This window comes from Monodon monoceros, unplaced genomic scaffold (assembly GCF_005190385.1).
Source record: "Monodon monoceros isolate NGI ecotype Baffin Bay Population unplaced genomic scaffold, NGI_Narwhal_1 Super_Scaffold_13, whole genome shotgun sequence".
NCBI lineage: Eukaryota > Metazoa > Chordata > Mammalia > Artiodactyla > Monodontidae > Monodon > Monodon monoceros.
The window spans coordinates 24,134,320-24,145,686 of NW_021703769.1; the positions used below are offsets into that span (position 1 = coordinate 24,134,320).

Sequence of the window (11,367 nt, forward strand, 5' to 3'; positions counted from 1 at the left end):
TAGGTGCTCAGTAAATACTTGTTGGGCGAGGACCTCTCCTCTGAGTACCCACGGTGTCATCTCTGAGTCACTGCCTACCTGAGCGTGGGTCTCCTGCCTGCTCCATGTGCACAGACTGGGTCTGGCTTGATCACTGCTACTGGGCACTAAGGGGCTCTAAGAGGACTGTTCAGGATTGTTGGGGAACAATGTCAGCTCAGGGCAGTGTCTGATCTGTGCTGTTCTGTGGCTTCTGACTGGGACTCATGGGCCTAAGGAAGGGCAGAGAGCTGTCCTTGGCTGGCCTGTCACATGAAGGTGGAGCAACCCCTGGCCGGGTTGGCCACCAATTACTGTGTGACCATGGCAGGTTCCTTCTCTGAGCATCTGTTTGCTCCTTTACACAACAGCAGACAGATCTGGGTCTGAAGTACCTTTAGCACTTACTGCATAACTTTGAGCAAATTCTTTCCCTCTGGAGCCTCAGTTTCTTCATCTGCAAAATGGAGACAGTAACAGAGCCTACGTCTGAGGTCAAGGATCAGTGAGTGACCAGGAGGGAAAAGAGTCCTGGGGAAACAGGGCCTGGAATCAGATGGACCAACTTTGGTACCATGGGGCTGTGGCATCTTATTTAAGGCAGTGAACTCACTTGTAAAATGGGCCTCATGTTGGGAGGACCCAGGAGGAATGAGGTCTGAGTCAGGGTCATCATCTTTGAGTAAGGGTTGGTTGTTCCTGTTTGCAGAACTCTAAATGGAATTCTCCAGAGATTGGAGGATCTGAAACCCACCCAGGGGTCCCCAAGCCTCTGTCTGGGACTACCCCACCCTTACTCCTTGAAGTCTTTCTGGATTCACTGGGAAGTGTAGGCCATGACCACCAACCTCACTTCCCACATGGGACCTTGGACCTGGCCTTTCCTTCCTCTGGGCCTCACTCCCTTGGTCCCCTTCTCTCTCTCTAGCCAAAGGAGTGCTCAGTTCTCACCCCACCTCCCTGAATGACAGGGCCAGGGTTGCCACCCCCTTCCCCTCCTGCTGTGTCCTTAGCCCCTGCCCTTCCCAGATGCTGGCCCTTAGAGCTGGCCGGTCACCTGGTGAGGTTGCCTCCCCTTGGCCTTTCCAGCCTCCAGCTGCTCCTCAGCGTTCTCACCCTGCCTTGGCCCTCAGCTTTCCTCAGCCCTCTCATGTCATCCTGGTCATGTCCACGTTCACACCCATTAGTGCCTCCAACATGACAGTGACTCCCAAATCCCCACCTCCTGCCCTTGACTTTCCTTTCAGGCCTCCTGAACAAAGAATGTTTAGGCTTCTCAAACTTCTCTGAAAACTCAAGCTCAAAATCTCCTCTGAATGTGTTCAAAAACCTGAGATGACCTATCAGTTTTGTTTTCTTCTTGGAAACAACCTCCTACCCCATTCAGCATTTCTTTCTAGGTTTACTACCCAGCACCCTTCACCACAATCCTGACATAACCCTTTTGACCTTCTCTCGTGTTGGAGCCTCAAATTGCCTGGATACTCTGCTTTACACTCTTTCCTTCACTCCCTTATTCTGATGTACATTCTTCGGTAGCTTCCTGAGAAACAGTGCATGGCAGATAAATACACATGACCTTCTACTGTCCGAAAATATTTACCTTATTCTTAAACTTGGCTAATAGTTTGGCTGGGTATGGAACTCTAGGTTGTAAATTATTTTTAATCAGAATTTTGAGGGCATTCTCTTCTAGTTCCTAATGATGCTGTTGGGATGTCCAGTGCTGTTGTGATTTCTAATCCTTTGTACCCTGTTTTTCTTTTTTCTCTCTCTGGATCGTATCTATCCATAGTGTCCTGAGATTTCATGATGATGAGGCCTGGCATGGGTCTTTTTAAAATTAACTGCTCTAGACACTCAGATCTTTCAATGCGGAAACTTATGTCCTTACTTCTAGAAAATATTCTTATAGTCTCTTGTTGATAATTTTCTACCCCACTTTCTCTTTCTGGAAATCCTGTTAATCAGATGTTGAATATCCTGGACTGACCCTTTAATCTTCTAAACTTTTCTCTTCCATTTTTTTCCCCACCTTTTGGGAGATTTTCTCAACTTTATCTTGCAACTCTTCTGTTGCATTTATTCCCTTCACATTTTTTATCTTTCAGAAGTTCTTATCTCTGAATGATATTTTTGCTATAGCCTGCTGTACTCTTAACCAGGGCATGAAGGGCTATGCCAGTGGTTCTCAACCCTAGCTGTATGTCCAGGGAGCTTTTACAAACTGATGATGCCCAGAGCTTACTCTCAGGGATTATGATTTAATTGGTCTAGGGTAGGGCCCAAGCATAGTTTGGATGACGAGTGGCCTACAGCCTGAGTGGCCGGTGCAGCCCCTCATCCCCACCGCACCCCAGGACTCGAGTCTAAGGGAAGGTGGATGCTTATCCAGAATGAGCTCACTCGGGTGAACCAGACCATCTGGGATTTCTGGGGAAGGTAGTGTGGAAAGAGCAGAGCTTTTGGAGTCAGACACCTGTGCTCCCGGCTGTGAGACCTCAGGCAAGTCATTCTTGAGAACCCAACTTCCTCATCTTTAAGATGGTTTTACCACTCCGTCTGTAGGGAACTATGTGGATGATATAAGCCACACCTGGTACTCAACAAATTTCACTCCTTTCCTTTCCTTTCCCCAGTTAAGTGTAGTCAAAAAAAAGCTTTCAAAACATTGGTGGGGGTGAGAAATGATAAAAGGGGTGGCTAGGGACAAGAGGCCCAGAAACCAGGACACCAGTCATAAAACAGGTCCAGCACAGAAAGTGTGGCCACAGGTGCAGTATGGAGCACAATCCACCATGGGGGCACCGGGCTCAGCCTTCAGACCACGTGATTACACAGGAAGGGAGGCCTTTTCAACCTAGTGTTTAAAGACACACAGCAGGGAAAGCGGTTTGGTTATTTTTAGTTAAAGAAAAACAGCCTTTTCCAAGGGCAACAAAGTGAACTCAAAGTCAGAAGGAAACAGGGTGTGTGGGCGTCTCACAATCTCTTGCTCCATAAACCTGGATGGGATTTTCCTCCTGGAAAATCAGGTGCGACTGGCCAGCAGAGAGATGACTTTGGTGGGGTAGGTGGAGCTGCAGCCGGATTGGTCTGAGAGGGCTGTAAGGTGACTTCCATATGCCAGTCAGTTGACATGATTAATGCTATTATTCTTGAGGGGCATTAAATTAAGGAATGACGCAGGGAGCCAAGAGAGCGGCTTATTCGGTTGGATTCTGAATCACAATCAGGAAATAGTCTTTATCTGCAAAAGAGGAAAAATGAAAAAACAAATCACTAAATGTAAAATGGGAGAAAAACACACCACAAAGCCAATAAATCATTAAAACACCAACTGTAAAGTGGTGGTGGGGCAGAGAGGGATAAAAAGCATCAATACTCAGGCTGCTTCCAATTGCTGGGGAAACAGAAGATAAACTTGCAAATTTCCTATGGGGGCTTCTGCACATGTGGCTGCCACGAAGCGGGGCCCTCACCCTACCCGGCAGTGGTGCTCAGCAGCGCATCCTCATTTCTTTCTTTCTTTTTTTTTTTATTTGGCTGCATCAGGTCTTAGTTGTGGCATAAGGGATCTTTGTTGAGGCATGCAGGATCTTTCCTTGTGGCGTGTGGGCTTCTCTCTAGTTGTGGCATACGCGTTTTTCTCTTGTTGAGGCATGTGGACTCAGTAGTTGTGGTGCGTGGGCTTAGCTGCCCTGCGGCATGTGGGATCTTAGTTCCCTGACCAGGGTTCGAACCCGCGTCCCCTGAATTGGAAGGCGGATTCTTAACCAGTGGACCACCAGGGAAGTCCCCGCATCCTCATTTCTAATCTTCCCAGTACCAACAGGGAGGTAGGATTATCACGTTTTTTGGGGTAGGGAAACTCAGGTTCAAGGTTTCCTACAGCAATGGTTCTCAAACTACAGGGTGTCGGAATCACTTGGAAGGCTGTTTAAAACAACACTGCTGGTCCCACCCCCAGGGCTTTGGACTCAGTGGGTCTGGAGTGGAGCCAGATAATTTGCATTTTTAACAAGTTCCCAGGTGATGCTGATGCTGCACGAAGAACCACTAGTTTAAGGTTACCCAGCCAGTTAGTATCAAAGATAGAATTCTAACCTCAACCCCGCTGGTCTTGGGTTAATGTCAGTTCTGTCATAAGTTCAGTTGCTAGCCTTCCAGAGCCTCCTGGAGTAGAAAATTTCAAAGGCACCAGGTCAAAGGGGTCCAAAGCTACCTGAATTTCAGCTCTGCAGATCCAGCCAGTCAGAAGGAATGTCCACCATGAAATCATAGCAAGTCCAAGTCCTCTGGGGTGAGCCTGACTGCCTCTTACTTTATAAAAGAGGAAGTGGGAGAAGCGGGGTGTTTCAGCTTTGCCCACTTAATAATCAAACTGCAAACATTCACGAAGGCTTCCACGTGCTGGCTCTGGGTCAATCACTTCTCATACAGCACCTCAATGAATCCTTGAATCACTCTATGAGGCAGGGCCCAGTGTTTTCTCATTTTTACTAATGAGAACACTAAGGCTCAGAGAATTAAATGACTTGCCCAAGCCAAGGTAAACATGCCAGGTGGGGTAGCTGGGTTTGACTCAGACGCTGAATGCCTCTGGTCTGCCCCCCTGCTGAACATGTGAAAAATGGCAGGACCTTGGCCATGTCTGCTTTGTGTCTGTTCAGATTCAAGCCTGAAGGTTGCTTCTTCCCATGACAATGGACATCTGGGAAGGAACAGATATTATAAGACTTAAGTTTCAAAAAAAAAAAAAAAGACTTAAGTTTCATGGCTAAGCAATCTGCATAAGTGAAAAATCACTAATAAAAATAGAAATAATTAACAAGCCACCGATAAAACTGATAAAAACAGATACTATTAGCAATGCCAGTGTCTTTTCTTCCGAATAATCAAGCTCTACATTCAATAATAGCACTCCCAGTGCTCTGTGGGAAGCAGTGTGTTAAAGCTTGATTATACTGTGTTAACTCAGCTGTTCCAGAGCAGACATTCCTGGAAGCTTTAAGCCAAGAGATGCTGTCCACCGAGAGTCTGTCGACTTGGAGACCACATAATCTGTCCTTGCTTCACATTGTGAGCTTCCAGGTGGGGCACAAGGTCTGCTCTGATTTGGAGGGTTGGTAGCCTAATTTCTAGGGGAGTGGAGGTTTGTCTGTAATCACACAGCATGAAGTCTTGGGAGGGATGCGAGTTCAAATCTGATTCCAAGTCTTTCTGCCCAAACTCGTGCCAACATACTCAACCAGATGAGGCATCTCAGAATACCAGAGCAGTAATGGCCCCTACCAGACACTTTACAGATGTGGAAACAGAGGTTCGGAGGTGTTCTGTGATTTGCTACAGGTCATGCTCGTAAGAGGTGAAGCCGGGAAAACAGATGCTGTGCCTGCTGCAGTCTGTTTTTGCTGACAGAATCAGAGACCTCATCATCGGTTGGAGATGCATTAGACAGTGATTAAATTGATAAACAGTGTATGTATGTTTTTGGAATAAATGACTCTGAAGTTATCCTAGGTTCTTATTTGTGACTGACCTGCTCTGTCCCCACCCCTCCAGGGAGTGTCCCCAGGAGACTGTGGGCCCCTGTGACTGGCTCTATGGGTCTCTCCTTCACATCCTTCCAAGCAGCTCAACTGGACCCGAACAGGCCTGGGAACCAATATTGCTCTGCTGCAAGGAGTGGTTGACCGCCATCAAATACCTCAGAATTCTGCAGCCAGCCTCCTCGGCACCTGTGTTGCAAAGCCCAGGGGCAGTCAATGTCCCAGCCTCCCCACTGCCCTCTTTCATCCAGGCCCCCAATCACAATCCTATCACCTCCTGCCTTAAAAAAACCTCTGCTCACAGGGTCAAGTCCATGCAGCTGAGTTTGGCGTTTGAGGCCCCTTCTAAACTGGATGAAACGTATCACCTCACACTCCTTCCTACACATATCCTGGTGCCCTAGACAAGCTTCACTGCTGCCGCCTCCATCACCATGTGCACATTTAGCTCAGGCACACTCAACCACCGGGCTCAGCCAAAATGGAGATGGAGGGGGAGAAGTAACTGCAAAAACAGTCCTGGAGGGTCTACCACTCCAGGCTGTGCATGTGAGTGAGGTGAGGCAGGGCAGGGCAGGTGGCCCTGCTGTCCCCTCCTGTGGTCCTAGTCCTTATGGGTTCCTCCCACGGTAAGCATCTCCTCATCCTGAGAATGATCCTAACACCTAAGACAGGTATTGTTTGCACCACACAGTCCCCAAGTGCAAGCCAAGCACTTCATGTGAAACAAAATCAGCAATCTCTTCCAGTGCTGGAGGAAGGGCTGTCTGCATGGGGTCCAGAGAAATAGGACTATCGTTTGGAAGTGGGCAAATTAACATTTTTTCAAGGATAAAATAGCGCATGGTGTTTTTGCCTCACACTTTGGTTTAGAAGCACTGAATTCCTTTTTCTTCAAGCGTAGCTTTCCCACCCCCGGCGCCCCCAAGCCCCACCCTGCTTGCTTACTCTTCACCTGTGCCCTCAAGACTCAGCTCAAATGCTCCCTCCTCTGGGAAGCCTTTGCTGACCGCCACAAGCAGACACAAGCAGCCCTAATCACACCCTCCTCTATGTTCCCAAGTGCTCCTTGAATTCCCCCACATCAAGGTGAGGATTACACTGTGATATGCTTATATGTCTCTCTCCCCCATGAGAACATAATTCCCCGCTGTGGCCTAGAACCCAGGACAGGGTCTGGCCTAGAGTCACTGTGAATGAGTACTTGTTGGGGACGCCAGCTGGAGACAGGCCAGGTGGTAAGGCAATCAAATCTGCACCTTCTGCTCTTCAGGCCTTTCTGTGGAACCTATGGAGACACCCATGTGCTAAGCTGTCCTGATAGCTACAGAGCATGCACTGTGAGGGTCTGCTCCTAAGTGGGGATGTGGAAGACCCCTTACCTGGTGCAACCATAATTTCATTTTTCTTGGAGCGAATTCGAAGGAAGGTGAGGTCATTCTGGGGGTCAATTTCACGCACGGTGCTCCGGGCCTTCAAGATGAAGTTGTGCATGAGGTTGGCATACTGTGTGGTGGTGGGATTGTCCATGGTGCTCTTGATGGGAATGCCTGAGGGGAGAGAAGACAGAGACTGAGCAGAACATTGGGGTCCCTTTCTGCCCAGCTCTTAGCCCCACTCCCATAATTCTAGTCTAGACTGGCAGTTAACAGTCAAGGCCCACTATTTACTGAAAGCTTGACAGGCAAGTGTTGAGCACTTGAAGTATGTCAACACCAGTCCCCAGAACTACTCTAAGGGCGGCGCCACCATCTTTACTTGCCAATGAGGCAACAGAAACTCTGAGTGGTGAGGTGGCCTGCCTGTGGTCACACAGCAGGTAAAGAGAAGCAGTGGGGTCAGGATTCAAATGCAGGCCTGTTGGCTCGACTGCCAGGCTCCTTTCACAGGGCCACATCATACTGGCTCGTTTCCAGCAAAAGAAGGAGAGACTATCATTCATAACACTTAGAACAGAAACAAGGAGAATACCTCCTACAAATCTGTAAATACTAAAAAGTAGATAGAAGAAGAAAGGTCAGCCCGTGTCAAGATAGAACCATCACTGGTGTGATGGTTATTATTATTATTTTTTAAAATTTATTTATTTTTAATTTATTTTTATTTTTGGCTGCATTGGGTCTTTGTTGCTGCGCGTGGGCTTTCTATAGTTGCAGCGAGCGGGGGCTACTCTTCATTGCGGTGCGTGGGCTTCTCATTGAGGTGGCTTCTCTTGTTGCAGAGCACGGGCTCTAGGCACATGGGCTTCAGTAGTTGTGGCTCGTGGGTTCTAGCGCGCAGGCTCAGTAGTGGCGCACGGGCTTAGATGGTCCATGGCATGTGGGATCTTCCCGGACCAGGGCTCGAACCCGTGTCCCCTGCATTGGGAGGCGGATTCTTAACCACAGTGCCACCAGGGAAGCCCAGCCCAGTTATAAACACACTGTCTATACACATGACTGTGCCCCCAATTTAAAGCCTGTTTCTCTGTCTGCAAACACCCTTGTAAACAGCATTGCTACTGCTTTCAATGAGCCCACAAGTGGCCATTCCACGGGGTTAATCATTCCCCTGTTGCTGGGTACTAAGGCTGGATTTTTTACTTAATTACTGTGCAGTGAACAACGTCCTGCATCAAGCCTTTTCTGTTTTGAGGACTGCTTCCTTGTGATGAACTATTAAATGGACCTCCCTCACTGGACAGTGCCTATTGTCATGGAGGTGAGGAAAAGGGCTCAGCTTGAGCCACCTCAGGCCACGATTGGGTCATAAGGTGCCTATGAATCACTGTAACATGTCAGCAGAAGGCTCCATCGATGAGGCCCTGAGTGCCCACAGATGACAGGCCCTTGTGACAAATGTGGCCCAAGTGGCTCCCCACACATAAGTGGCTGGATTTGGGGTCCAGGACCCTGCTATCTGGCCCATAACAGACCAGCTGAGGGATCAGCCAAAGACAGTCACCCTCAGGCCTACCCATGAGTGGCAAGAAACTGATCCAACCTTGTCTTACTAGGGTAGAGGAACATGAGAGTGGGCAGAAGAGGGCATGGTAGCAGGAGAAGCAGCTGAGTCACAGAAGCTGGTTTCAGCCAAGTGGAGTTATGAGAACAGGTTGTAGTGATCACTTGTCTTTAAGGGACAAGATGACCAGGTCACCAGGGCCGCTGTTGGGTCCTGGATGGCAACAATGTACCCACCAGGGCCCCACGAGGCCTCATTCAATAGTGGAACCCTCCTGAGGTTGGCAGTATAAGCAGCTGAGGAAAGGACTGAGCAGGAACTCTGAAATCTGATGACCTGGGCTTATACCCCGGCTCTGCCCCTTTGTGGCTGTGGCCTTACACAAGTGATTTAACCTCTCTGAGCCTCCATTTCCTCATCTGTGCTTCAAAGTGCTGCTGTGAGGATTAAATATGGGTTAATTCATTTGAGAATATTTAGCAACAGTATGCATGTAATAAGTGTTGATTTATTATCAACATCACCCACACAGTAAATCCCATCCCCCAGGAAACTTGAGGGGCCAGTCTCGAGGCCTGGCAAAGTTTGGGTATCAAACTTCTTGACCTTCTCTTTTACATACCACAAGGCCACCTTCTCTCACGTCCCTCTGCCTCGAACTTTCTTTCCCTCCCCTATTCTCTCCTGACTCCCACTGTCCCTCATGTCTCCATCCACCCCCAGATGTGGTCAGTGCCCTCATTCTACAGTCCCAGCACCATGCAATTGTCCTTCAGAGCAGTTAACTCGAGTTTGGTATCACACCTTTATGGAAGTGATCATTGTGTTTGCCCCCCCAGCAGACTTTAAGCTCCCTGGGGGCCAGAACCAGGTCTGCTGTGCTCACCAGTGTCTTTAGAGAGACTGCATTAAGCATTTATGGCTGTTGATAAATGAGTAGACACAGGTGTACTTCTAGTAGTTCAAATACTGTCATGGGACCTCCCTGGTGGTCCAGTGGCTAAGGCTCCGTGCTCCCAATGCAGGGGGCCGGGGTTTGATCTCTGGTCAGGGAACTAGATCCCACATGCAGCAACTACGAGTTTGCACGCCGCAACTAAAGATCCCACACGTGGCAACAAAGATCAAGCATGGCGCAACGAAGACCCAGTGCAGCCGAATAAATAAATATTTAAAATAAACAAATATCCCAAAACCCCCAAATACTGTCATGAATGTGATCACATTTCTGCCAAGTGAGCCACTGTGTAAAGGAGAAAAGAAACTAACTTCTTGTTGGCTCACTTTGAAAACAAAAGAAAACATGGAGCTGGCAGGGTGGGGATGGAGGGCAGGGACCAAAACTGGGGATAATTTCAAACAAGGACGAGATAATTCCAGATTCACAGGATGCCAGAGCTGGGGAACACCTCACAGACCCCCTAATGACTAGGCTGCCTATTCTAGGCCTTTGCCCTCACAAACGGGCACTGTGCAGCCCACAGAAGTGGCTGGTCACCTCGAAGGCATGATTTCTAATCTGGGGCTCAGATCTGTCAGGTTGTATAGCCAGGTCCTCTCACCAAACCCACCTCTATCAATCAACAATTAAAAAACATTAACAAAATTTAACAGATGTTTATTAAGCAACAACTTTGTGTCAGCATTGTTGCAGGTGCTGGGGACACAGTAGTGAATACAAGAGATAAATCCCTGCCCTCAGAGAGTTTACATATTTGTGTCTTTTATTTTGCCCTGTGTGGGTAGCAGCAGAAGATGGCAGGGGGTCTGGAGAGGTACAAATAGAATGTTCCTTACATTCTTCTTTCTTTAAAAATAAATTTATTTATTTATTTTATTTTTGGCTGCGCTGGGTCTTCACTGCTGCACGCGGGCTTTCTCTAGCTGCGGTGAGCGGGGGCTACTCTTCGTTGCGGTGTGCAGGCTTCTCATTGCGGTGGCTTCTCTTGTGCGACACGGGCTCTAGGCGTGCGGGCTTCAGTAGTTGCGGCACGCGGGCTTCAGTAGTTGCGGCACATGGGCTTCAGTAGTTGTGGCTCGTGGGCTCAGTAGTTGTGATGCATGGGCTTAGTTGCTCCACGGCATGTGGGACTTTCCTGGACCAGGGCTCGAACCCGTGTCCCCTGCATTGGCAGGTGGATTCTTAACCACTGCACCACCAGGGAAGCCCTGTTCCTTACATTCTTGGTTAAGTCTGCTTAAACTCACACTTTTATTATGAAACACCATTTAAATTTGGCCAAGGCTGAGACATCAACAGGCAGTGGCAGGTGGTTGCTAAGTGATTGGGGCAAGAGCATGTCATGATTTTAGGGGCGGGAAGCAATCCCTCTGGGCTGGGATGGTCAGGGAAGGCATCCTGCAGGAAGAGGCAGCTGAGCTGAATCATAGGGGTAGGAAAGCCTGAGAGAGGTAATAAAGGTCCCTAATACAATCATCCTTAACTGATCACCTCTAACGGAAGTCTTCAGAGGGCTTAAGGGCCCCACAGAGCAGTGAGTTCTGACCACCTCCATCTATGGCTGGGTGATCTTGGGCAGGTTACCTCACCGCTCTCAGCTTCCAGTTTCTCATCTGAAAAACGGGCAAACGTCCCTGCTTTGCAGGGTCACTGTGTGAAATATAAATGAGAGACTGAAGTGGGAGCTCCGTGAATGGAACATAAATTAAAAATAAACACAGGGACTTCCCTGGCAGTCCCGTGGTTAAGGCTCTGTGCTTCCATTGCAGGGGACATGGGTTCGATCCCTGGCTGGGGAACTAAGATCCCACATGCCACGCGGCACGGCCAATAAATAAATAAATAAACACACACACACACACACACACACACACACACACACACACACACACA

General features: G+C 48.6%; 2 protein-coding genes across 4 annotated transcripts in view; one reads left to right on the plus strand and one right to left on the minus strand.

The window, feature by feature from the left end:
• The window catches only part of PIGU (phosphatidylinositol glycan anchor biosynthesis class U), a 127,869-nt gene extending 121,406 nt beyond the window's left edge, over positions 1–6,463 (plus strand). Inside the window, exon 12 of one of the 2 annotated variants that reach the window (XM_029219696.1) lies at positions 5,584–6,463. In XM_029219696.1, coding sequence (XP_029075529.1) covers positions 5,584–5,616 — 33 coding nt within the window. In that variant the 3' untranslated portion in view covers positions 5,617–6,463. Of the gene's footprint in view, positions 1–5,370; positions 5,527–5,583 lie in introns of those variants that run through there. The other variant, XM_029219693.1, reaches the window with a different exon arrangement.
• Positions 1,775–11,367, minus strand: part of DYNLRB1 (dynein light chain roadblock-type 1) — a 19,419-nt gene continuing 9,826 nt past the window's right edge. Inside the window, exons 3-4 of one of the 2 annotated variants that reach the window (XM_029219701.1) lie at positions 6,953–7,120; positions 1,775–3,268 (exon numbers count right to left, since the gene is read on the minus strand). In XM_029219701.1, coding sequence (XP_029075534.1) covers positions 3,225–3,268; positions 6,953–7,100 — 192 coding nt within the window. In that variant the 5' untranslated portion in view covers positions 7,101–7,120 and the 3' untranslated portion in view covers positions 1,775–3,224. The remainder of the gene's footprint in view (positions 3,269–6,952; positions 7,121–11,367) is intronic. The other variant, XM_029219700.1, reaches the window with a different exon arrangement.